This window comes from Ranitomeya imitator, chromosome 2 (assembly GCF_032444005.1).
Source record: "Ranitomeya imitator isolate aRanImi1 chromosome 2, aRanImi1.pri, whole genome shotgun sequence".
NCBI classification, from domain to species: domain Eukaryota; kingdom Metazoa; phylum Chordata; class Amphibia; order Anura; family Dendrobatidae; genus Ranitomeya; species Ranitomeya imitator.
The window spans coordinates 322,426,417-322,453,003 of NC_091283.1; the positions used below are offsets into that span (position 1 = coordinate 322,426,417).

The 26,587-nt window shown below is 47.0% G+C and overlaps 1 protein-coding gene across 1 annotated transcript in view; it reads right to left on the reverse strand.

Moving 5' to 3' along the window:
- LOC138663497 (oocyte zinc finger protein XlCOF22-like) overlaps positions 1-25,171 on the reverse strand; it is a 53,290-nt gene extending 28,119 nt beyond the window's left edge. The window contains exons 1-2 of the mRNA XM_069749732.1: positions 25,121-25,171; positions 14,325-14,480 (exon numbers count right to left, since the gene is read on the reverse strand). Coding sequence (XP_069605833.1) covers positions 14,325-14,480; positions 25,121-25,147 — 183 coding nt within the window. The 5' untranslated portion in view covers positions 25,148-25,171. The remainder of the gene's footprint in view (positions 1-14,324; positions 14,481-25,120) is intronic.
- Between the last annotated feature and the right edge of the window lie 1,416 nt (positions 25,172-26,587).

Consider the following 26,587-nt stretch of genomic DNA (forward strand, 5'->3'; position numbering starts at 1 on the left):
CTTGAGCCATTTTTTTTTCTTCAGTCTGTTTTGTCTTCTCCTCCCTCTTTATTTCTGGGTGGCTGAGGAGCCTTGTGCTAGCCTGAATGTTCAGGAATTAACTTCTCATGTAGACCAGCTTGCTGCTAGGGTACAGGGTATTTCTGATTATATTGTTCAGACTCCGGCTTTAGAACCGAAGATTCCTACTCCTGATTTGTTTTTGGTGACAGGTCCAAATTTTTGAGTTTTAAAAACAACTGTAAGCTGTTTTTTGCATTGAAACCTCGATCCTCCGGTGATTCCATTCAGCAGGTTAAAATCATCATCTCCCTGCTGCATGGTGATCCACAGGATTGGGCATTTTTCCTGGAATCTGGGGATCCGGCTTTGCTTAATGTAGACTCCTTCTTTCAGGCGTTAGGATTATTGTATGATGAACCTAATTCGGTGGATCAAGCTGAGAAGACCTTGTTGGCCCTGTCTCAGGGGCAAGAGGCGGCTGAATTGTATTGTCAGAAATTCAGAAAATGGTCTGTGATGACTAAATGGAATAATGATGCTTTGGTGGCAATTTTCAGAAAGGGTCTTTCTGAATCCGTTAAAGATGTTATGGTGGGGTTTCCCACACCCTCCAATCTGAGTGATTCTATGTCTCTGGCCATTCAGATTGACCGGCGCTTGCGGGAGCGCAGAACTGAGCGTGCTATGGCGTTATCCTCAGAGCAAATTCCTGAGCCTATGCAGTGTGATAGGATTCTGTCTTTTAATCAGAACGACAAGGTTTCAGACGTCTCAATAGGTTGTGTTATTATTGTGGTGACGCTTCCCATGTCATTTCTGTCTGCCCTAAGCGGACAAAGAGGATCGCCAGTTCATTTACCATCAGTACTGTACAACCTAAATTTCTGTTATCTGTGTCCTTGATCTGCTTATTATCATCATTTTCTGTCATGGCGTTTGTGGATTCAGGCGCCGCCTTGAACTTAATGGACTTTGACTTTGCTAGGCGTTGTGGTTTTCCCTTGCAGCCTCTGCAGAACCCTATTCCTTTAAGGGGCATTGATGCTACACCCTTGGCTAAAAATAAGCCCCAGTTTTGGACACAGGTGACCATGCGCATGGCGCCAGCCCATCAGGAAGATTGTCGATTTCTGGTGTTGCATAATTTGCATGATGCGATCGTGCTGGGTTTTCCGTGGTTACAGGTACATAATCCTGTTTTGGATTGGAAGTCCATGTCTGTGACTAGTTGGGGTTGTCAGGGGGTTCATAATGATGTTCCTCTGATGTCAATCGCCCCTTCTTCCTCTTCTGAAATTCTGGAGTTTTTGTCTGATTTTCAGGATGTATTCGATGAGCCCAAGTCCAGTTTCCTTCCACCGCACAGGGACTGCGATTGTGCTATTGACTTGATTCCAGGCTGTAAGTTTCCTAAAGGCCGACTTTTCAACCTGTCTGTACCTGAACATACCGCCATGCGGAGCTATATTAAGGAGTCTTTGGAGAAAGGGCATATTCGGCCATCTTCTTCACCGTTGGGAGCGGGGTTCTTTTTTGTTGCTAAAAAAGATGGTTCCTTAAGACCCTGTATTGATTATCGCCTCTTGAATAAGATCACGGTCAAGTTTCAATACCCTTTACCTTTGCTTCCCGATTTGTTTGCTAGGATTAAGGGAGCTAGTTGGTTTACGAAGATTGAACTTCGGGGGGCTTATAATCTTGTTCGTATAAAGCAGGGTGATGAATGGAAAACTGCGTTTAACACGCCCGAAGGACATTTTGAATACCTTGTGATGCCATTCGGACTCTCTAATGCTCCATCTGTTTTTCAGTCCTTCATGCATGATATCTTCCGGAATTATCTTGATAAATTCTTGATTGTATATTTGGATGATATTTTGATTTTTTCCGATGATTGGTAGTCTCATGTGCAGCAGGTCAGGATGGTATTTCAGATCCTTCGTGACAATGCCTTGTTTGTGAAAGGATCTAAGTGTCTTTTTGGGGTGCAGAAGGTTTCCTTTTTGGGCTTTATTTTTTCTCCCTCGTCTATAGAGATGGATCCGGTTAAGGTTCAGGCCATTCATGATTGGATTCAGCCCACATCCGTGAAGAGCCTTCAGAAATTTTTGGGTTTTGCTCATTTTTATCGCCGTTTCATGGCTAATTTTTCCAGCGTGGTTAAACCCTTGACTGATTTGACGAAGAAGGGCGCTGATGTGGCGAATTGGTCCCCTGCGGCTGTCTCTGCCTTTCAGGAACTTAAACGTTGTTTTACTTCTGCTCCAGTGTTGCGTCAACCGGATGTTTCTCTTCCGTTTCAGGTTGAGGTTGACGCTTCTGAGATTGGGGCAGGGGCCGTTTTGTCTCAGAGGGATCCTGTTGGTTCCTTAATGAAACCGTGTGCCTTCTTTTCCCGTAAGTTTTCGCCTGCTGAACGCAATTATGATGTCGGCAATCGGGAGTTGTTGGCTATGAAGTGGGAGTTTGAGGAGTGGCGACATTGGCTTGAGGGAGCTAAGCACCGTATTGTGGTCTTGACCGATCATAAGAATCTGATTTACCTCGAGTGTGCCAAACAGTTGAATCCTAGACAGGCTCGATGGTCCTTGTTTTTTTCTCGTTTTGATTTCGTGGTCTCGTACCTTCCGGGTTCTAAGAATATTAAGGCTGATGCCCTCTCTAGGAGTTTTTTTCCTGATTCTCCTGAGGTCTTGGAACCGGTCGGTATTCTGAAAGAAGGGGTGGTCCTTTCTGCCATTTCTCCTGATTTACGACGGGTTCTTCAGGAATTTCAGGCTGACAAACCTGACCGTTGTCCTGTGGGGAAACTGTTTGTTCCTGACAGATGGACTAGTAGAGTGATTTCTGAGGTTCACTGTTCCATGTTGGCTGGTCATCCTGGCATTTTTGGTACCAGAGACTTGGTTGGTAGGTCCTTTTGGTGGCCTTCTTTGTCGCGTGATGTGCGTTCTTTTGTGCAGTCCTGTGGGACTTGTGCGCCGGCCAAGCCTTGTTGCTCCCATGCTAGTGGGGTGCTTTTGCCATTGCCGGTCCCTGAGAGGCCCTGGACGCATATTTCTATGCATTTTATTTCCGATCTTCCTGTTTCCCAGAGGATGTCGGTTATCTGGGTTGTTTGTGACCGATTCTCTAAGATGGTTCATTTGGTGCCTTTGCCTAAATTGCCTTCTTCTTCTGATTTGGTTCCGTTGTTTTTTCAGCATGTGGTCCGTTTGCATGGTATTCCGGAGAATATTTTGTCCGACAGAGGTTCCCAGTTTGTTTCTAGGTTTTGGCGGGCCTTTTGTGCCAAGCTGGGCATTGATTTGTCTTTTTCTTCTGCATTTCATCCTCAGACAAACGGCCAGACCGAGTGAACTAATCTTGGAGACTTATTTGAGATGCTTTGTGTCTGCTGATCAGAATGATTGGGTGGCTTTTTTGCCATTGGCCGAGTTTGCCTTTAATAATCGGGCTAGTTCGGTTACTTTGGTTTCGCCTTTCTTTTGTAATTTTGGTTTTCATCCTCGTTTTTCTTCTGGGCAGGTTGAGCCTTCTGACTGTCCTGGTGTGGATTCTGTGGTTGACAGGTTGCAGCAGATTTGGGCTCATGTGGTGGACAATTTGGTGTTGTCTCAGGAGGAGGCTCAACGTTTTGCTAACCGTCGTCGGTGTGTTTGTTCCCGGCTTCGGGTTGGGGATCTGGTTTGGTTGTCTTCCCGTCATGCTCCTATGAAGGTTTCTTCTCCTAAGTTTAAGCCTCGGTTTATTGGTCCTTATAGGATTTCTGAGATTATTAATCCGGTGTCTTTTCGTCTGGCGCTTCCGGCTTCTTTTGCTATCCATAATGTCTTCCATAGATCTTTATTGCGGAAATATGTGGAGCCCGTTGTTCCCTCTGTTGATCCTCCGGCCCCTGTGTTGGTTGATGGGGAGTTGGAATATGTTGTTGAGAAGATTTTGGATTCCCGTTTTTCGAGGTGGAAGCATCAGTACCTTGTCAAATGGAAGGGTTATGGCCAGGAGGATAATTCTTGGGTTTTTGCCTCTGATGTCCATGCCACTGATTTGGTTCGTATCTTTCATCTGGCTCATCCTGATCGGCCTGGGGGCTCTGGTGAGGGTTCGGTGACCCCTCCTCAAGGGGGGGTACTGTTGTGAATTCTGCTTTTGGGCTCCCTCCGGTGGTTGTAGATCGTAATGCAGTTGTCCCTGGGCTGCAGTCTTGGACAGGTGTATCTGCTAATTGCAATTCTGACTGGGCTATTTAGCTTTGCAGGACTCATTAGTCCATGCCAGTAGTCAATGTTTCTTTGGAAGTGTTGGATCTCTGCCTGGCCTCTCCTGCTTAGCTGCCAATTCAGCAAAGATAAGTGTCTGTTTCTTTTTCTGAAGCACACATGCTGTGTGCTTATTTTCAGTGCTGATCTTTTGTTTCTATTTGTCCAGCTTAGACTGTGTCAGTTGTTTTTCTCAGTCTGGTTGGATTCTCTGGAGTTGCAGATATACTCTCCACATCTTTAGTTAGGTGGTGGAGTTTTGTATTTTCTGCTGTGGATATTTTTGTAGTATTTTTTATGCTGACCGCTTAGTATCCTGTCCTGTCCTTTTCTATTTAGCTAGAAGTGGCCTCCTTTGCTATAGCCTGTTTTCTGCCTGCGTGTGTCTTTTCCTCTCCTACTCACAGTCATTATTTGTGGGGGGCTGCCTATCCTTTGGGGGTCTACTCTGAGGCAAGATAGTTTTCCTATTTCCATCTTTAGGGGTATTTAGTCCTCCGGCTGTGTCGAGGCGTCTAGGTTTTGTTAGGCACACCCCACAGCTACTTCTAGTTGCAATGATAAGATCAGGGTTTGCAGTCAGTATAGTTACCACCTACTCCAGTGAAAGTTTTCATGCTGCTCCAAGGCCACCTAATCATAACAGGAATCTACATGAGGCCAGGCCAAGCAAAGAGAAAGTAGAAAAGAGAGGTGGAGAGAGAAGGAAGAGAATAAGAGAAGGGAGAGAAGAAGAGGAGAGAGAGAGAGAGAGAGAGAGAAGAAAAAAAAGGGGGGAGGTGAGGAAGGGTGGGTGAGGTAAGGGTAGGAAGAATCTGGTCTTCAGTCCCGACTAAATTGAGACTATTATTCTTTTATGCTAAGGTATGTCTGTTAATGTAATATTTACTGTCTAAAGGATTTATGACTATGGGCCGCAAGGGGACCAATAGGATCAATCAGTGTAGCCAAGTGTTCAGTTCCTCGGATTCTCTAAAAGCAATCCAGGGAGACCAAGTGTTAAACACTTTGTCTGCAGTTCTAGTATCCTGGCCAACCAATTGCTCCATCCTGTAAATGTGGTTTAGTTCAACCACAAAGTCAGCCCGTGAGGGGGATATTGACTGTTTCCAGAAACGAGGGATCACGTTACGTGCAGCTGTTAGGAAATGTCGTAGTAGACCTTTCTTGAATTTGGCGATGGAGAGGTCACATACAGACAACAGGGCCAATTACATGGTGGGTTAGACTCTGTGGAGAGATAATTTGTTATAAAGTGCGAAGATGCCCACCCAGAAGTCGTGAATAGGCGGGCAGGACCACCAGATGTGGGGGTAGGTACCACTGTCGTTCCAGCACCTCCAGCAAGTGTCGGGGGTGGTGGGGAACATAAGGTGAATACTAGACGGACATCTGTACCATCTGGCCATGAGTTTATAGCTTCTTTCTTGGTAATCTGAGCAAAGTGAAGATCTGAAGGTAAAGAGCAGACTCTTGAGGCGTTCCTCCAGAGTCAGTTGCGTGCTTAATTCATTGTCACATTTTAAGAAGACTGTAGGAGGGTCAAGTGAAGTTGGCTGACAGCCCTGGAACATTCTATATAGCAATGATATTGTGTGGGACAAGGGGCCCCCACCAAGGCACACGGACTCGAAAGAAGTTAACTGTCTAAAGATGTCAGCCCGCCTAGATAACAGTGAGATAGCTTTTGATTTGCTCATAGAAGAACCACGAGCCCTGCGGCGGCTCTCTGTTGTGAATTCTGTGGCAGAGCTCCCTCCTGTGGTCACAAGTGGTACTTCGGCTGATTCTCTCTGTGAGCTTCTGTTGGTGGAGGGAAGTGGTACTGCTGCTTCTGAGTTTCCTCCTTCAGGTGATTTGGTGAGGTTGTTAGGTGCTTCTCTACTTAACTCCACCTAATGCTTTGATCCTGGCTTCCTGTCAATGTTCCAGTGTTGGACTTGCTTTTCCCTGGATCATTCCTGTGGCCTGCTGCTCTGCATAGCTAAGTTCTTCTTTGCTATTTGTTTGCTATTTTTTCTGTCCAGCTTGTCTAATTTGTTGCTGGAAGCTCTGGGACGCAAAGGGTGTACCTCCGTGCCGTTAGTTCGGTACGGAGGGTCTTTTTGCCCCCTTTGTGTGGTTTTCTTTAGGGTTTTGTGTAGACCGCAAAGTTACCTTTTCTATCCTCGCTCTGTTAAGAAAGTCGGGCCTCACTTTGCTGAATCTATTTCATCTCTACGTTTGTCTTTTCATCTTAACTCACAGTCATTATATGTGGGGGGCTGCCTTTTCCTTTGGGGTATTTCTCTGAGGCAAGGTAGGCTTACTTTCTATCTTCAGGCTAGTTAGTTTCTCAGGCTGTGCCGAGTTGCATAGGCAGTGTTAGGCGCAATCCACGGCTGCCTCTAGTGTTGTTTGGAGAGGATTAGGGATTGCGGTCTGCAGAGTTCCCACGTCTCAGAGCTCGTTCTATGATTTTGGGTTATTGTCAGATCACTGTATGTGCTCTGACCGCTATGTCCATTGTGGTACTGAATTGCCTTTCATAACAGTACAGGAAGCCAAAAGTACTAATGATTCTCAATAGAGGGAAAAAAGAAGTTCTGAGACCATTTTTTTTTCTTTGCACTGTGTTTTGCCTTTTTTTTCCCCTAGACATTTGGGTGGTTCAGTATACAGGTGTAGCGATGGACATTAGAAGTCTGTCTTCATTTGTGGATCAGCTCTCGGCAAGTGTACAAAAGATTCAAGACACTATTGATCAGAAATCTATGTTAGAACCAAGAATTCCTATTCCTGATTTCTTTTTTGGAGATAGAACTAAGTTTCTGAGTTTCAAAAATAATTGTAAATTATTTCTGGCCTTGAAACCTCGCTCCTCTGGTGATCCAGTTCAACAGGTTTTGATTGTTATTTCTTTTTTGCGCGGCGACCCTCAGGACTGGGCGTTTTCTCTTGCGCCAGGAGATCCTGCATTGAGTAATATCGATGCATTTTTCCTGGCGCTCGGATTGCTGTACGATGAACCTAATTCAGTGGATCAGGCAGAGAAAAATTTGCTGGCTCTTTGTCAGGGTCAGGATGAGATAGAGGTATATTGTCAGAAATTTAGAAAGTGGTCCGTGCTCACTCAATGGAATGAATCTGCGCTGGCAGCTATGTTCAGAAAGGGTCTCTCTGAAGCCCTTAAGGATGTCATGGTGGGATTTCCTATGCCTGCTGGTTTGAATGAGTCTATGTCTTTGGCCATTCAGATCGGTCGACGCTTGCGTGAGCGTAAATCTGTGCACCATTTGGCGGTATTACCTGAGCTTAAACCTGAGCCTATGCAGTGCGATAGGACTTTGACCAGAGTTGAACGGCAAGAACACAGACGTCTGAATGGGCTGTGTTTCTACTGTGGTGATTCCACTCATGCTATCTCTGATTGTCCTAAGCGCACTAAGCGGTTCGCTAGGTCTGCCACCATTGGTACAGTACAGTCAAAATTCCTTCTGTCCATTACCTTGATATGCTCTTTGTCATCGTATTCTGTCATGGCATTTGTGGATTCAGGCGCTGCCCTGAATCTGATGGATTTGGATTATGCTAAACGTTGTGGGTTTCTCTTGGAGCCTTTGCGGTGTCCTATTCCATTAAGAGGAATTGATGCCACGCCTTTGGCCAAGAATAAGCCTCAATACTGGACCCAGCTGACCATGAGCATGGCTCCTGCACATCAGGAGGTTATTCGCTTTCTGGTGTTGCATAATCTGCATGATGTGGTCGTGTTGGGGTTGCCATGGCTACAAGCCCATAATCCAGTATTAGATTGGAAATCCATGTCGGTGTCCAGCTGGGGTTGTCAGGGGGTACATGGTGATGTTCCATTTCTGTCAATTTCGTCATCCACCCCTTCTGAGGTTCCAGAGTTCTTGTCTGATTACCGGGATGTATTTGATGAGCCCAAGTCCGATGCCCTACCTCCGCATAGGGATTGTGATTGTGCTATCAATTTGATTCCTGGTAGTAAATTCCCAAAAGGTCGACAGTTTAATTTATCCGTGCCTGAGCACGCCGCTATGCGCAGTTATGTGAAGGAATCCCTGGAGAAGGGGCATATTCGCCCGTCATCGTCACCATTAGGAGCAGGGTTCTTTTTTGTAGCCAAGAAGGATGGTTCGCTGAGCCCTTATTAGATTACCGCTTTCTAAATAAGATCACGGTTAAATTTCAGTACCCCTTGCCATTGTTATCTGATTTGTTTGCTCGGATTAAGGGGGCTAGTTGGTTCACCAAGATAGATCTTCGTGGTGCGTATAATCTGGTGCGTATCAGGCGAGGAGATGAATGGAAAACTGCATTTAATACGCCCGAGGGTCATTTTGAGTATCTAGTGATGCCATTCGGACTTGCCAATGCTCCATCAGTGTTTCAGTCCTTTATGCATGACATCTTCCGAGAGTACCTGGATAAATTCCTGATTGTGTACTTGGATGACATTTTGATCTTCTCGTATGATTGGGAGTCTCATGTGAAGCAGGTCAGAACAGTTTTTCAGGTCCTGCGTGCTAATTCTTTGTTTGTGAAGGGATCAAAGTGTCTCTTTGGTGTGCAGAAGGTTTCATTTTTGGGGTTCATCTTTTCCCCTTCTACTATCGAGATGGATCCTGTTAAGGTCCAAGCCATCCATGATTGGACTCAGCCGACATCTCTGAAAAGTCTGCAAAAGTTCCTGGGCTTTGCTAATTTTTATCGTCGCTTCATCTGCAATTTTTCTAGTATTGCCAAACCATTGACCGATTTGACCAAGAAAGGTGCTGATTTGGTCAATTGGTCTTCTGCTGCTGTGGAAGCTTTTCAAGAGTTGAAGCGTCGTTTTTCTTCTGCCCCTGTGTTGTGTCAACCAGATGTTTCTCTTCCGTTCCAGGTCGAGGTTGATGCTTCTGAGATTGGAGCAGGGGCTGTTTTGTCGCAGAGAGCTTCTGATTGCTCAGTGATGAAACCATGCGCTTTTTTTTCCAGGAAGTTTTCGCCTGCTGAGCGAAATTATGATGTGGGCAACCAAGAGTTGCTGGCCATGAAGTGGGCATTCGAGGAGTGGCGTCATTGGCTTGAAGGAGCTAAGCATCGCGTGGTGGTATTGACTGATCATAAGAACTTGACTTATCTTGAGTCTGCTAAGCGGTTGAATCCTAGACAGGCTCGTTGGTTGCTGTTTTTTGCCCGTTTTGACTTTGTGATTTCGTACCTTCCGGGCTCTAAAAATGTGAAGGCGGATGCTCTGTCTAGGAGTTTTGTGGCCGACTCTCCGGGTTTGTCTGAGCCGGCGGGTATCCTCAAGGAAGGAGTAATTGTGTCTGCCATCTCCCCTGATTTGCGGCGGGTGCTGCAAAAATTTCAGGCTAATAAACCTGATCGTTGTCCAGCGGAGAGACTGTTTGTCCCTGATAGGTGGACCAATAAAGTTATCTCTGAGGTTCATTGTTCGGTGTTGGCTGGTCATCCTGGAGTCTTTGGTAACAGAGAGTTAGTGGCTAGATCCTTTTGGTGGCCGTCTATGTCGCGGGATGTGCGTGCTTTTGTGCAGTCCTGTGGGATTTGTGCTCGGGCTAAGCCCTGCTGTTCTCGTGCCAGTGGGTTGCTTTTGCCCTTGCCGGTCCCGAAGAGGCCTTGGACACATATCTCTATGGATTTTATTTCTGATCTTCCCGTTTCTCAAAAGATGTCAGTCATTTGGGTGGTCTGTGATCGCTTTTCTAAGATGGTCCATCTGGTACCCTTGTCTAAATTGCCTTCCTCCTCTGATTTGGTGCCATTGTTCTTCCAGCATGTGGTTCGTTTACATGGCATTCCAGAGAATATCGTTTCTGACAGAGGTTCCCAGTTTGTTTCAAGGTTTTGGCAAGCCTTTTGTGGTAGGATGGGCATTGACTTGTCTTTTTCCTCGGCTTTCCATCCTCAGACTAATGGCCAGACCGAACGAACCAATCAGACCTTGGAAACATATCTGAGATGCTTTGTTTCTGCCGATCAGGATGACTGGGTGTCCTTTTTGCCTTTGGCTGAGTTCGCCCTTAATAATCGGGCCAGCTCGGCTACCTTGGTTTCGCCATTTTTCTGCAATTCTGGGTTCCATCCTCGTTTCTCTTCAGGACAGGTTGAGTCTTCGGACTGTCCTGGTGTGGATACTGTGGTGGACAGGTTGCAGCAGATTTGGACTCATGTAGTGGACAATTTGACCTTGTCCCAGGAGAAGGCTCAACGTTTCGCTAATCGCAGCCGCCGTGTGGGTCCCCGACTTCATGTTGGGGATCTGGTTTGGTTATCTTCTCGTCATATTCCTATGAAGGTTTCCTCTCCGAAGTTTAAACCTCGTTTCATTGGTCCGTATAGGATTTCTGAGGTTCTTAATCCTGTGTCTTTTCGTCTGACCCTTCCAGATTCTTTTTCCATACATAACGTATTCCATAGGTCATTGTTGCGGAGATACGTGGCACCTATGGTTCCATCTGTTGATCCTCCTGCCCCGGTTTTGGTGGAGGGGGAATTGGAGTATATTGTGGAGAAGATTTTGGATTCTCGTGTTTCTAGACGGAAACTCCAGTATCTGGTTAAATGGAAGGGTTATGCTCAGGAAGATAATTCCTGGGTTTTTGCCTCTGATGTCCATGCTCCCGATCTTGTTCGTGCCTTTCATGTGGCTCATCCTGGTCGGCCTGGGGGCTCTGGTGAGGGTTCGGTGACCCCTCCTCAAGGGGGGGGGGTACTGTTGTGAATTCTGTGGCAGAGCTCCCTCCTGTGGTCACAAGTGGTACTTCGGCTGATTCTCTCTGTGAGCTTCTGTTGGTGGAGGGAAGTGGTACTGCTGCTTCTGAGTTTCCTCCCTCAGGTGATCTGGTGAGGTCGTTAGGTGCTTCTCTACTTAACTCCACCTAATGCTTTGATCCTGGCTTCCTGTCAATGTTCCAGTGTTGGACTTGCTTTTCCCTGGATCATTCCTGTGGCCTGCTGCTCTGCATAGCTAAGTTCTTCTTTGCTATTTGTTTGCTATTTTTTCTGTCCAGCTTGTCTAATTTGTTGCTGGAAGCTCTGGGACGCAAAGGGTGTACCTCCGTGCCGTTAGTTCGGTACGGAGGGTCTTTTTGCCCCCTTTGCGTGGTTTTCTTTAGGGTTTTGTGTAGACCGCAAAGTTACCTTTTCTATCCTCGCTCTGTTAAGAAAGTCGGGCCTCACTTTGCTGAATCTATTTCATCTCTACGTTTGTCTTTTCATCTTAACTCACAGTCATTATATGTGGGGGGCTGCCTTTTCCTTTGGGGTATTTCTCTGAGGCAAGGTAGGCTTATTTTCTATCTTCAGGCTAGTTAGTTTCTCAGGCTGTGCCGAGTTGCATAGGCAGTGTTAGGCGCAATCCACGGCTGCCTCTAGTGTTGTTTGGAGAGGATTAGGGATTGCGGTCTGCAGAGTTCCCACGTCTCAGAGCTCGTTCTATGATTTTGGGTTATTGTCAGATCACTGTATGTGCTCTGACCGCTTTGTCCATTGTGGTACTGAATTGCCTTTCATAGCAGCTCTCCATCAGCAAAGATGGCCCCCAAGGTCTTAGTTGAGGTTTGGTCTCCGTAGTCATGGACCACCGGACAACTGTCTCTATGTTTGTGAAGGAACATGATCCTGTCCTGACCTGCTGGAAAGTCTGGATTTTCAAAAATTGGTGTCAGGGGGCCTGGTATAGAGGAAAAGTTTAATTTTTGGATGCCATGCTTAACGAACTGAGTTAGGTTTCTAGTAATGAAAGGCTGGTCATCTCCTCGGATTCCCCCAGTGCCCTCTCTCCAGAAGTGCGTCGCCGAGCTATGTCCCTAGAGTGTCATCTCAAGGCCTACCCATCTCTTACTTGACTTGTGATGGAACAGATCGAGAACGCAAGTTCCAAGAGAGGCATAGCTATAGAGCAAGAAATCCGGGAGGCCCAGTCCTCCGGACTGTTTATTCCTGCACAGGAGGTGGTATGCCAGCCGTGGACGTTTACCGGACCACACAAATCTTATTATCGCTGATTTGAGCCTGGAGAAGAAGGAGGCTGGAAGATACAGAGGGATGGTCTGGAAGAAATAAAGGAGGCGTGGTAAAAGATCCATTTTGATTGCATTAATTCTTCCAAGCCAAGATAAGTGCAGTTTGTTCCACTTCTCCAGGTCAAGCTCCGCGTTGTGTAGTGCAATTTTATGGTTAGCATCATACAGACGTGAGGACTTAGCGGTTAAGTGTATACCTAAATAGACAAAGGAGTCTGATCGCCATCTAAATGGGAACGAGGAGCATAACTGTGAAACTAAGGGGGCGGTAACGAAATATTTAGCATTTCAGATTTATGCATGTTAATTTTAAAATTACTTAGGGCCCCATAGCTGTTTAATTCTGATAAAATATTAGGTAGGCTTTTGATAGGGGAAGTGACATACATGAGTATGTCATCAGCGAATAATGCTAATTTGTGGTCTTCTAGTTGGAACTTCATTCCTGCTATGGAAGGGTTATTGCGAATTGCGACTGCCAAGTGTTCCATAGTTAACACATAGAGTAAAGGGGACAGCGGGCACCCCTGTCTCGTGCCGTTCCGTATGCAGAAAGAGTTGGACAATGAGCTGTTTACCCTGACCCGGCCAGAAGGGGACTCGTAGAGGGCTTTTATACTCCACAATGCTTTTTTTGTAGTCCAATACCTTTGAGCGTTTGGCACATAAATTCCCAGTCCACTCTATCGAATGCTTTTTCAGCATCTATCGATAGTAAACACAGAGGTTCACCTTTTTTGTTGGCTCTGTCAATCAGGGAGATAGATCTGATGGTATTGTCCCTAGCCTCCCTTCCGGGCACAAAGCCCACCTGGTCTTGGTTAATTAGGAGGGGCAGGAGGCAATTAAGTCTCTTTGATATAATTTTGGCATAGATTTTGACATCGATGTTTATAAGTGAGATGGGGCCGTAGTTGCTACAAAGCGAAGGGTCTTTACCCTGTTTTGGAATAACCGTAATATGGGTCATTAGGGCCTGGGGGGGAAAAGAGCCACCTAAGAGAATATAGTTACATGTTGTTAGAAAAGAGGGGCACAGCATATCTGAGAATAGCTTATAGAAGCCTGCTGAATAGCCATCTGGGCCAGGGCTCTTGCCCAGTTTCAAGTCTTGAATCACGGAAGTGACCTCATCTAGAGAAAAATCTCTCTCCAGATCCTCCAAGCACTCTGCAGAAATTGTGGGTAATTTGTTGAGTTTGATATATGCATTAATTTTCTCTTGGAATGAGTGGGTGGGGAGGTCTTTGAAACGGCCCATTATGTTATATAGAGAGCTGTAGTAATCAGAGAAGCTAGACAAAATTTCTTTGGGGCTGTGGACTGTTTTACCCTTGGCGTCTTTAATGTGTGGTATGAATGTTTGTGGGCCCCGTGGATGTAGAGCTCTCACTAAGTATTTGCCGCTCTTGTTCCCCAGGAGGTAGAATCTACTTCTAATTCGTTCTCTAAGACAACGTGACCTCTGGTCCAGAATTGTTAGTAGTTTCTGTCTAGCTGTGGACAGACTCATCAGAGTAAGAGGGGACAGGTCCTGCTTGTGCTGCGTCTAGTTTGTGGATCTGTGAAGAGAGGTCAGCTATGTTGGCCAGGCGTTCTTTTTTAAGACGGGCTCCCTGAGAGATGAGTGTACCCCGCAGGACGCTCTTAAGGGCCTCCCATTGCATTGAAGGGGATGTTGAATCCCCTGTATGGTTTGCCACAAAATCTGTGATTGCACCCTTCACTGCCGACACATAGATCGGGTCCTATAGTAGACTTTCATTTAGTCGCCAGGAAAAGCTAGATCTTGTGGAGGGATCCAGCCATATTGAGAAGTATATGGGTGCGTGGTCGGACCACAATACAGACCCTATATCTGCCTTCACCTCAAAATCCAACAAACACAGAGATAAAAAAAATAGTCAATTCTACTGTATGTGGAATGTATATGGGAGTAGAAACTGTAGTCTTTTGTGCCCGGGTGAAGAGCCCTCCACACATCAATCAACCGCAAATCATATAATTGTTTCCTCACTTTTTTAATTGAAGAAGGTAGGTACGAGGTCCTGCCCGACGAGACATCAACCACAGGGTCCATTGGAAGGTTGAAGTTGCCCCCGAGGATTATCGAAAGAGTGCCTGCAAATTTCTCCAGGAGTCGTCTGCACGTGCCTCCGAATCTTTGCTGGCCCTGGTTGGGAAAATATACGTTTGCCAATATAATTACACGTGATCCCCACGCCACTTTCAGGAAGACATATCGGCCCTCCGTGACGATTGATGAATCGAGAATCTCAGGGAGGAAAGTTTTATGAAAGCCTATTGATACTCCTTTGGATTTAGAATGAGGGTTCGTGCTATGGAACCACTTGGGGTAATAGTGTGAGGTACAGTTAGGGGTCACGCCAGTTTTAAAATGTGTTTCCTGGAGCATTAAGATTGATATATGTCGTTTATGGTTGGAGTACATGAGTTGACTCCTTTTCTCTGGAGTGTTCATCCCTTTAACATTGTGAGAGCAGAAATTAATTCCAGCCATGTCAAAGTTGAGTATCTAGGGCATGATAGTATGGACTTTGAGACCAGATCCTAGGAAATTTTAGGTGTGGATGTTGGAACAGGCGTGTTATAGGGAGTTGGAGGGGAGGGTGGATGAAAGGGGGCAGGGGAAGGAAAAAGAGGAAGAAGAAATAGTAAGAAAACTGAGAGTAAAAGAGAAGAACTAAGTGTATGTTGAGTGAGTACCTGAGGTGTGTAGTCATGGTGCGGTTATCCGGTGGGAAACCACCCAGAGAACTACCGGTGGGGTGAGAAGAAGCCGCAGAGGGGGGACGGGGGAAGGGGGGAGAGGGGAGGGGAGGACAGAGGGGGGAGAGGGGGGGAGGAGGAAGGGAAGAAGGGGTGGGAGAAAAAGGGGGAAGATTAATAGATAAACCAACAATTCACTAAAGGTACCTTCACACATAACGATATTGTTAACAATATCGTTGCTATTTGTGACGTAGCAACGATATCGTTAATGAAATCGTTATGTGTGACAGCGACCAACGATCAGGCCCCTGCTGGGAGATCGTTGGTCGCTGAATAAAGTCCAGAACTTTATTTCGTCGCTGGACTCCTGCTGACATCGCTGGATCGGCGTGTGTGACACCGATCCAGCGATGTCTTCACTGGTAACCAGGGTAAACATCGGGTAACTAAGCGCAGGGCCGCGCTTAGTAACCCGATGTTTACCCTGGTTACCATGCTAAAAGTAAAAAAAAACAAACACTAGATACTTACCTACCGCTGTCTGTCCTCCAGCGCTGTGCTCTGCACTCCTCCTGTACTGGCTGTGAGCCGGAAAGCAGAGCGGTGACGTCACCGCTCTGCTTTCCGGCTCACAGCCAGTACAGGAGGAGAGCAGAGAAGCAGAGCGCAGCGCTGGAGGACAGACAGCGGTAGGTAAGTATCTAGTGTTTGTTTTTTTTTACTTTTAGCATGGTAACCAGGGTAAACATCGGGTTACTAAGCGCGGCCCTGCGCTTAGTTACCCGATGTTTACCCTGGTTACCGGCATCGTTGGTCGCTGGAGAGCGGTCTGTGTGACAGCTCTCCAGCGACCAAACAGCGACGCTGCAGCGATACGGATCGTTGTCGGTATCGCTGCAGCGTCGCTAAGTGTGAAGGGGCCTTAACACTATCTCAGAGTCTAGTAGTCAGGGCTATAAACTATTAAGAAGTTGTGCATGACAAGGCGCGTACAGTTCAAAACCAAATCGGTGTGTGAATCAGTGGAACTTATAACAAACTATGAAAGTGTAAAAGAGAACATCACAGGAGAAGACAGCGTTTGGCGAAGGCTCCTCTCAAGTTGGGTCCGGGGGGAACCAGTCTTCTTACACTGCTTAGAATGCTGTGCTTTTAGCCATCTTGGAGGAATGTCTGGAAGTTGGGGCGAGCGCGGCCAGTCCGGGAGGTCAGTCATTGGTAGCTCAAAGGTTCCTAGTAAGTTGGCCAGGTCACCCAGATTGCAGAAGATGGCCGTCTTCCCGCCTTTAAAGGCAATCAGCTGGAATGGGAATCCCCATCTATAAGTAATGTCTCTGTCCTTGAGAAGAGACAATAAGGGGCGTAATGCTCTCCTGAGCTGTAACGTGCGCCTAGATAGATCGGACAGTAGTAAAATTTGAGTTCCACAGTAGTCGATGGTTCCCACTCCGCCTGGCTGCCAACATGATGGCCTCCTTGGTTCTATAATAATGAACTCTACAGATGACCTCCCTAGGTCTCGATTCTGATGTCAGTTTGGGTTCCAGGGATCTGTGTATACGGTCGAACTCAATTGAGCCGCCTTCCTCACCATCGAGAAGGTCAAGGAATATTTTGTGTACAGTAGAATCCAAGTCTGGGGGATTTACGGATTCAGGGAGGCCGCGTATTCTAATATTGTTACGTCTGTTGCGATTTTCTAAGTCCTCCATTCCTGTCGCAAACTCCTCCAGTCTCTGAGCGTGGCTAGCTATAACCTCCCTGTGGGTTTATAATTCTTGTAAAATAATGTCCTGGGACTTTTCTACCTCTTCCACCCGAGTTGTGAATTCTGATTTGAGAGCTTTTAGCTCTTTTTTGTAGGAGTTTTCAATACGGCAGGCGAAAGCCTCCAAGTCTGATTTAGTAGGGAGAGATCTGATGAATTTGCTAAGCTCGTTAACGGACACATCATCTGGGAGTTCGCCATTATCATCCCCTTCATTGGTCATTCTGTCGGGGGAGCCCTGGTGGGTTGGTGGGTCATGTGTGTTAGAGCTATCCCTTGAGGACTTGGTGGAGGATTTGGATCTTGTGTTCCTGTGTTGGCCATTTGTATTGAGAAAACGATCCATGTTGCCAGGGAGAGGGTCAGAATCTGGAGGCAGTCCAGAACGCTTTTTGGTCTTGCCCATACACACCTGCGAGACTTTAATTGCTAATAGGTGGTTGCGGGGGGGATTTGGAGGGCATGTGTGTCTACATTAGACAGGCAGACCTCTCAGCAGCAGGTTCCTTTCCCCTATAGGAATCCTGGGTTCAGTGGGGGGTTAGGCCCGAGGTTTTGTGGCCTGTGAACGGGTCAATAAATACAGTCTTAATTGTGGTTAGGAGGCTATTCCTTTATGGGGACCCCGTGTTTGGTGCCAATAATGGGGGGAGAGGGAAGCCACCCAAGTCCTGAGCTGGCCCCGCACCGTACCCTCCACTCGAGTCCAGTGAGACAATGGGGACGCGAGGGGACGGTAGAGACAGGCAGCAGGGGCGACCAGAGGGCAGACTGCACCCCGAGATGGTAACTGATAGCGAGACAGCAGGATGGGCACTGCCGAGATCAGCGTCTACCCCCCGCGCCTCCGGCACTCCCACACCCCCTAGGCCTGCTGTGCCGCGGTCTCCCTCCCTGCCTCGCGTCCCAGTACCTGTAACGTGGGCCCGACCTCCTCTGTACTCCGTCCACCTCCAGAGACCCGCAGCAAGGCAGCAGCAGCGTCCCCTCTTCTGGACACCGCAGGCGCTCCTCCGCCCCGGGTTCCTTCCAGCCGGTGGGACCGCGCACAGGATGGACACCGGCTCCGCTGCGTTCAGGTGTGCGTTCTCCTCCGCAGCTGTTCCGGGCGTCGCTATCGCCGGCTGCAGCGGTGATCTCGGCGGTGGAGCGGGGAGGGCACTGAGGCAATCACCGCCGAGCACAGGTCCTCGCCACTGCGGTGCTTAGTGGTGCAGCGTCGTGCTGAAGCAGGGTCCTCCGCTGTGAGCCAAGCGGCTCTGACGCTGTGGCCGGTCTCCTCCGTTCCAGGCGCCGTCCCACCGGTCGGTGCGAATTTAGCAGGGGGCCGCCACAGGGATGGAGGATGGGGAAGGTGGGAAAGTTGCTGTCCACGCGTCTGAGCGCCGGTCTTCCCCCGACGGTCTCCTCCACCTCTTGCTGGTACCGGGTCATCTGTCGAGGTCTTGAGGAGCGGGAGTAAGCCTCACCGATGCCCCGCTGTGTGGGTTCCTCTATTTGGAGGTCCGTGAGAAGCGGGAGATTGCACGCCGCCTTCGGACCTCAGGCCTGTGTGTAGGCCTCCGGGGTTCCCCACATCTGCAACTCAGAGATACGGCCAATATGGCTAAGATCAGTGTGGCAATTTTTTAACCAAGATCCGAATGATCAGTCAAAAGTTATCTGTAAGAAATGCTCAAAGACCTTTAGCAGAGGGAAGAATCTTCAAAATTTAAATACAACGTGCATGCTTAGACATTTAACCAGCATGCACTTGCAAGCCTGGACTAACTACCAAACATCCCCTACCATTGGTGCACCTGCTCAGAATGAAGGTAGTCAGCAACGCTACATTGCTTCCCTCACTGTAAGCCCACTGGTTAGGACACCACCAGCAGCAAATGTGGAGGTATTGTCGCAAGGCCAAAGCAGTCAGGGAATCACAAGGTTATTGGTAGGAAAAACTGTATGTAGGCCAACATCAAGAATACCATCACCAACCCTCTCTCAATCCGCCATGTCCACCACCACCACCGCTAGTTCCACCATATGCAGCTCTCCAGTCCATCTCCAGTTAGGAAAAGAAAGTACTCATCCTCTCATCTGCGTACACAGGGTTTGAATGCCCACATTGCTATACTAATCTCGTTAGAGATGATGCCCTACTGGTTGGTTGAAAGCGAAGCTTTCAAAGACCTGATGGCCTACGCAGTACCACGCTATGACCTACCCAGTCGGCATTTCTTTGCGAGAAAAGCCATCCCAGCCCTCCACCAGCATGTCAAAGACCGCATTGTCCATGCAGTGAGGCAGTCAGTGGAAAGGTGCAACTTACAACAGATGCATGGACCAGTATTCATGGCCAGGGACGTTACATGTCCATCATGGCGCACTGGGTTAATGTAGTGGATGCAGGGTCCACAGGGGACAGCCATAGTGGGCCAATTCTGCCTAGCCCACGGTCTAGGAAACAGTTGGCTGTAGGCGTTCGCCACCCCTCCTCCTCTTCCAGAAGCAAAAGCTCGTCCACAGAGCTCAGTCTCACGACCACTCCATCCGCAGCTGCCAGTGTTGCACACGAGGTGTCCCATTATCGAACAGCTAGTGGTAAGGGTCAGCAGGCTGTGTTACAAATGAGGTGTTTGGGCGACAGACACACCGTGGAAGTACTGGCCGAATACTTGCAGCAAGAAACTAAGTCATGGCTGGGCATTGTACATCTTGAGGCAGGCAAGGTAGTCCGTGATAACGGAAGGAATTTTATGGCTGCCATAGCCCTTTCAGAACTGAAACACATACCTTGCCTGGCTCACACCTTGAACCTGGTGGTGCAGTGCTTCCTCAAAAATTATCTGGAGTTACCAGCCCTGCTCCTGAAGGTGCGAAGACTTTGCTCGCACATCCGCCGGTCACCCATACACTCCAGCCGTATGCTGAACCATCAGCGATCGCTGAATCTTCCCTAGCACCGCCTAATAATCGACATTGAAACAAGGTGGAACTCCACACTGCACATGGTTCAGAGGCTGTGCGAACAGAGGCATGCGGTAATTAATTTGTGGGAGGATAGACATACACGGGCAGGCACTTGGATGGCAGACATGGAGTTGTCTGGTGTGCAGTGGTCGAAGATACAAGACCTCTGTCAAGTCCTTCAGTGTTTTGAGGAATGCACACGGCTGGTAAGTGCAGACGATGCCATCATAAGCATGAGCATCCCACTAATGCGTCTGCTGATGCAAAGTTTGACGCACATTAAGGAGCTGGTGTCTACAGCCGAGGAAGAGGGAAGCCTTGATGACAGTCAGCCATTGTCTGCTCAGGGAACTCTCCTGGACGAGGTGGCAAGCGAAGAGGAGGAGGATGATGGGGATGAATATTTATGGGAGGAGGATGCTTCTCAGGGGGCAATAGAAACTGGTGGCGTTGCAAGGTCAGGTACAGGGTTTTTGCCGGACACAAGTGATGTTGATTTGCAAGAAAGTGCTCCTCAACCCAGCACAAGAAGTGAATTGACACCTGGAACATTGGCCCACATGGCTGAGTATGCCCTGCGTATCCTAAAAAGGAACCCCCGCATTATCAAAATGATGACCGATGACTATTACTGGTTGGCCTGCCTCCTGGATCCACAATATAAAGGAAAATTACAAAATATCATGCCACATGAGAACCTTGAGCAAATATTGGCTACCAAACAAGCAATTCTTTTAGACCGCTTGGTTCAGGCATTCCCAGCACACAGCGGCGGTGATGGTTCTCACACGAGCCGTAGAGGGCAACATGGCAAAGGTGTTAGAGGTGCACAAATCCGAAATGGCATTGGACAGAGGGGTTTTATGACCAGGTTGTGGAGTTATTTCGCAATGACCGCTGAAACGACAGGTACTGCTGCATCGATTCAAAAGTGACAGGAGACAGCATTTGTCCAGTATGGTTACGAACTACTTTTCCTCCCTTATCAATGTTCTCCCTCACAGGTCATTCCCCTTTGATTACTGGGCATCTAAAATAGACACCTGGCCTGAATTGGCAGAATATGCATTACAGGAGCTCGCTTGCCCTGCTGCTAGTGTGCTATCAGAAAGAGTCTTTAGTGCTGCTGGTTCAATACTGACCGAAAAAAGGACACGTCTGGCTACCCGGAATGTTGATGATCTAACCTTCATTAAAATGCACCAATCATGGATTTCAAATTATTTTGCCCCACCTTCCCCTGCTGACACGTAGCTTGCCTGAAAAATGTCTTGCTTTTGGCCTCCTCTTACTGACTTCTCCAATTCCTCCATTTGCAGGTGCTGAATGTCCACCATAGGCCATTTTTATATCTCCCTAAATGGGCTGACTCCCCCCACAGGGCCGTGGTCACCACCTGGCGCAAGCACCCGTGCGAGTGCCGTTTGCCTGGACAGGTGGATGGGCCCACTCTTGGGCGATGGCACTGGCACAGGGTCCCTCATAGTACTCATAGTACAATGAAGTGTCTCTGACGGTGGTGGTGCACAACCAACGTCAGACACACCATCATAATATGAGGGGCCCTGTGCCAGTACCGCCGCCCACGAGAGAGTGTTCCCCCCAGCTCGAACAGTGCTCTACCTCTTGCAATACTTACCTCTCCCTGCTCCACCACTGTGTAGTCTGTGCTGTTAAATCCTTCAATGGCACTGCCAACACAAATTTGTTTAAATGATAGATGATAGTTAAAATATACAGGGGCTCTGGCCTCCATTTAGACCAGTTAATACTTTGCGCCTACTACCACTGTCTGCTACTCAGCAGAGGAGCCCACCCCTGTACCTAGCTATGCCACCTGTTTATTTATGAAAATTGTTTGGCAGACATTTAGCCCACTTTATTATTTGGGCATACTAACTTAGTCTGCTACTCATTACAATTTTCCGACACTGAGCAAAGCAATGTCACCTGTTTAGTCCTGATACCAATTTTGAACTGCATTTAGCCTACTTTATTATTTGGGCCTATATCTTTGTTGCCTCCTCATCCTGCCCATTGCCCAGCCACTGCTAGATGAGTCTGCTGGTACATTGACCCAGACCACTACATTCCCCTTGCACTCTACACAGCCAGAATCTGACCCTGCTGAAAGTCAGGTTCCCCTTCCCGCATACTACATCACCTTACATGGGGACAAAGAGGAAGGTGCAGATGAAAGTGCAGGTTCCTTCATCAGGTGGGGGCATACTCTTTGGTGACGTCACTGGCACAGGGCCCCTCATAGTACGCAAAAGTGTCTCTGCCAGTGGAAGGCACCACCGCCGACCACCCGCCGTCAAACACACCGCCATACTATGAGGGGCCCTGTGCCAGTGCCAACGAGTGAGCCCCCCCTGCTTGCTCAGGATCACAGCACTTGCAAAGTTGAAATACTTACCTCTCCCTGCTCCACCGCCGTGACGTATTCCGCATTTCCTGGGCCCACGAAAATCTTGAGCCAGCCCTACCCCCCCAACTTTAGCCAAATGACCCCCAGTTTTCAATGCCTAACTATTATTATAAAGTAAATTAAGATTGACAAGCTTAAGTAATAAGAATTGATGTTTTTGGCATTAAAATGGGCACTGTAGGTGTTTTCCTGTCCTCCACTCACTGCCGACTTTGATTCCCCATTGACTTGCATTGGGTTTCGTGTTTCAGTCGGCCCCTGACTTTTCGCAATAATCGGCCAATTTCACCCGACCTGACTTTTGACAAAACCCGACTCGATCGGAAAAAAGTAAAAGTCCCTCAACTCTAATATTGAGTATTTTGCTGGGACTATTCTATGTATTATTTGCCTGTTTTGTGGTTAAATAAAATATTTCCACACTGTTTTACCCTCACCCTGTGCTGTCTGAGTAGTATTACGCCCATGGTAAAAGGAGAGTGTGCATTCGTTAGGATGATCCCTCGTCCATGCAGTTTTGGCTCGCGAACCAGAGCACCCGTTGACCCCCATTGTCTCTACATTAATCAATGCCAAGGAGAAAAAAAAAAGATAATTTCAGCCCCTTAAAAATGATAATAACAAGATAATTGTTATAGAAGACAAAGAAAAGGCTGAGATATTAAACAGGCACTTCTCATCCATGTTCACCAATGAACCGTCTGTTTCAGTTATCATTCAACAAGGCAAAAATCCAAGTTCACCATCTGAAATAATAGTTAAACACGAAAAGAAGTACTCGTGTGTCTGAGCAATTTGAACATTGGAGGATGGCTGATGTGGTACTGATATTTAAGGCTACGTTCACATTAGCGTCGCGTCGCTGTTGCGTCGGCGACGCAGCGGCGACGCGCCCCTATGTTTAACATAGGGGACGCGTGCGTCTTTTTGCACGCGTTTTCCGACACGTGCGTCGTTTTAGACGCTAGCGTCGGACGCAAGAAAACGCTACAAGTTGCATTTTTCTTGCGTCCGATTTCGTCAAAAAACGACGCACGCGTCGCAAAACGCGCGCGTTTTTGCGCGCGTTTGCGAGCGTTTTTCCTTGCGTCGCACGTTGCGTCGCCGACGCAGGGCGGCGCAACGCTAGTGTGAACGTAGCCTAAGAAAGGTAAGAAGGTGGATCCAGGTAACTACCGTCTGGTAAGTCTGACATCAATAGTGTGCAAAGTTTTTTAGGGCATTATAAGAGACGACCTGCAGAGATATATTGCAGAGAATAATATAACTGACATCCAGTATGGACGCATGAAGGATAAGTCGTGTCTAACTAACATGATGTTTTCTATGAGGAGGTGAGTGCAAATCTGGATGTTGGTAATGATGTGATTTATCTGGACTTTGCAAAGACATTTGATTCTGTACCACATAACGGCCTTATACTGAAGCTACAGAAGCAAGGACTGGGGGAACTATATGCGGATGGGTAAGGAATTGGCTAAATGACAGGAAACAAAGAGTTATTATCTCTAAATGGGATATAGCCAGCAGTGGATCTGTGCTAGGACAAATTCTTTTTAACCTCTTTATTAATAACCTTGCAGATGGGATTGAGAGTAAAGTGTGAGTCTTTGCTGACGACACCAAACTATGTAGGATATTAACCCCTTCAGGACCTCCGTCGTACTATTACTGTGGAGGTCGGATCCCCTGCTTTGATGTGGGCTCTGGCGCTGAGCCCACCTCATAGCCGGGACATGTCAGCTATTTTGAACAGCGTAACGAGAAAAAAATTTGAAACGCCAGAATTATGTTTTTGGTCGCCAAGACATTGCATTAAAATGCAATAACGGGCGATTAAAAGAATGTATCTGCACCAATATGGTATCATTAAAAACATCAGCTTGGCACGCAAAAAATAAGCCCTCACCTGACCCCAGATCACAGAAAATGGAGACACTACGGGTATTGGAAAATTGCCCATTTTTTTTTTGCAAAGTTTGAAATTTTTTTTTACCACTTAGATAAAACGTAACCTAGACATATTTGGTGTCTATGAACTCGCAATGACCTGGAGAGTCACAATGGCAGGTCAGTTTTAGCATTTAGTGAACCTAGCAAAAAAGTCAAAGAACAAGTGTGGGATGGCACTATTTTTTGCAATTTCACCGCACTTGGAATTTTTTTCCTGTTTTCTAGTACACGACATGCTAAAACCAATGATGTCGTTCAAAAGTGCAACTTGTCCCGCAAAAAAACAAGCCCTCACATGGCCATATTGACAGAAAAATAAAAAAGTTATGGCTCTGAGAAGGAGGGGAGTGAAAAACGAGAACGCAAAAACGGAAACCGGCAAGGTCATGAAGGGGTTAAAATCTGACCTTGATATTACAATATTAAAAAATGATCTGGATAAGATCAAATGAGGTTTAATATTGATAAATGTAGTAATGCACCCAGCACGGCAGACACTATAACAGCTTTTATAAACTGGCTGGATGATTTCCTCAGAACAAGTAACACTGTGGGTTATAGGTAAATTAGTGACAAAATGAACAATTGGTGGAGAAAGGTTGAACTTGATGGAACTAGGTCGTTATTCAGCCCATGTAACTATGTTTATTGTCTAACAGCCGTGAAACATACGGGCGGGTTCTTGAGCGTAGCGCCAAAGCACACGATACTCGATCAATGCCGAGCGCGCTCACTCATCACTAGTATCTCCATTATTGTGCTGGAGCCAGGAGAGGAATCATCACATTGTGGGAGAACTTCTCTGGGCTTCTGTCCGCTCATCCTGCAGGTGTCTGAGAACTTGGGAACCAGCGAAGCCGAATTCTGTCTACAGCTGTTACGTCACTGTTCACACCACACAGAGACCCCAAAAGCGTCTTCATGCTGAAGGGGTTAATGTCCCCCCCACTGATGGGGAATCTCCAGCACCTACCTCCACCTGCAGAGCCGCACTCCACATATATGGCTGTTCTGTGCGCGCACAGGACCTGTGATGAGGTCACAGGAGGGGAGGAGTCAGTGGTCACATGATCAGGGGCCTCAGTGAATGATATCCGCAGTGTAGACCCTACATGGAAACTTCTCCTCAGTCAGTGACGTTCCCGCCATTATTCCCCCTCACTACTGGCACAATTACCCCGCGCCGCCTTTTCTGCACAGTGTTATGTGTGGACTGTAACGTGTGATTTCTCTGGAGACAAATAGACCCCACACATGAGGAATTATCACCAGTTACCGGACGTCTACTACAGCTCTGGCAACAATTAAGAGACCACCACATCAAAACCCTGTCATGGGCAGCCCAATCTCCAGACCTGAACGCCATTGAAAAGCTCTGGAATGTAATCAGGAGGATGACGGATAGTCACAAGCCATCAAACAAAGAAGAACTGCTTACATTATTGCGCCAGAAGCAGTGTGAAAGACTGGTGTAAAGCTGCCAAGACGCATGAAAGCTGTGATTAAAATCATGGTTATTCCACAAAATATTGATTTCTGAACTCTTAATGAGTTAAAACATTAGCATTGTTGTTTCTACATGATTATGAACTTGTCTTCTTTGCATTATTTGAGATTTGAAAGCACTGGGTTATTTTTGTAATTTTGACCATTTTTGTTTGTCAGAAAAAAATACAAAATTTATTGCTTGGAACTTCAGAGACGTTGTCAGAAGTTTATAGAACAAAAGAACAATTTACATTTTACTCAAAAATATACCTATAAAGAGAAAAATCTGACAAACTGAACATTTTGCAGTGGTCTCTTAATTTTTGCCAGAGCTGTATATGGCGGCATATGATTGTGCTATCGACTCCATACTAGGAGATAAAATGCTGAAATCTCATTTATTTAACCCCTTCCAGTGAGGATGGCCTTAACAGACTATATTCAAAAGAGTCTGGCTAAGGCCGGCGTCACACTAAGGAGTTTTACGGACGTATGAGAGGTGCAGAAAATACGGATTGCACACGGTACAATGATTCTCTATGGCCCAGCTCCTATCTGCCGTATTTTACTGATCCGTATTATACGGTCTTTTACGGCCATAGAAAATCACAGCATGCTGCGTTTGTCAGCGTATTGCGCCAAAAAATCGCCAATGAAAGTCTATGGGGTGAGAAAAATACGGATTACACACGGACCAACAGTGTGACTTGCGAGAAATACGCAGCGGTGTTCTATAGAAAAGCCGGCAATTCAGCTCGGTGTACAGTAAAATCACACTGACAGCTTACAATAGAATAGGTAGAATAAATGTGTACACATATATATATATTAATATTTCATACAGCGCTAGATAGCAGAAAAGCCGGTAATTCAATTGCCGACTTTTCCTATCTCCTTCTCAAACCCGACATGATATGAGACATGGTTTACATACAGTAAACCATCTGATATC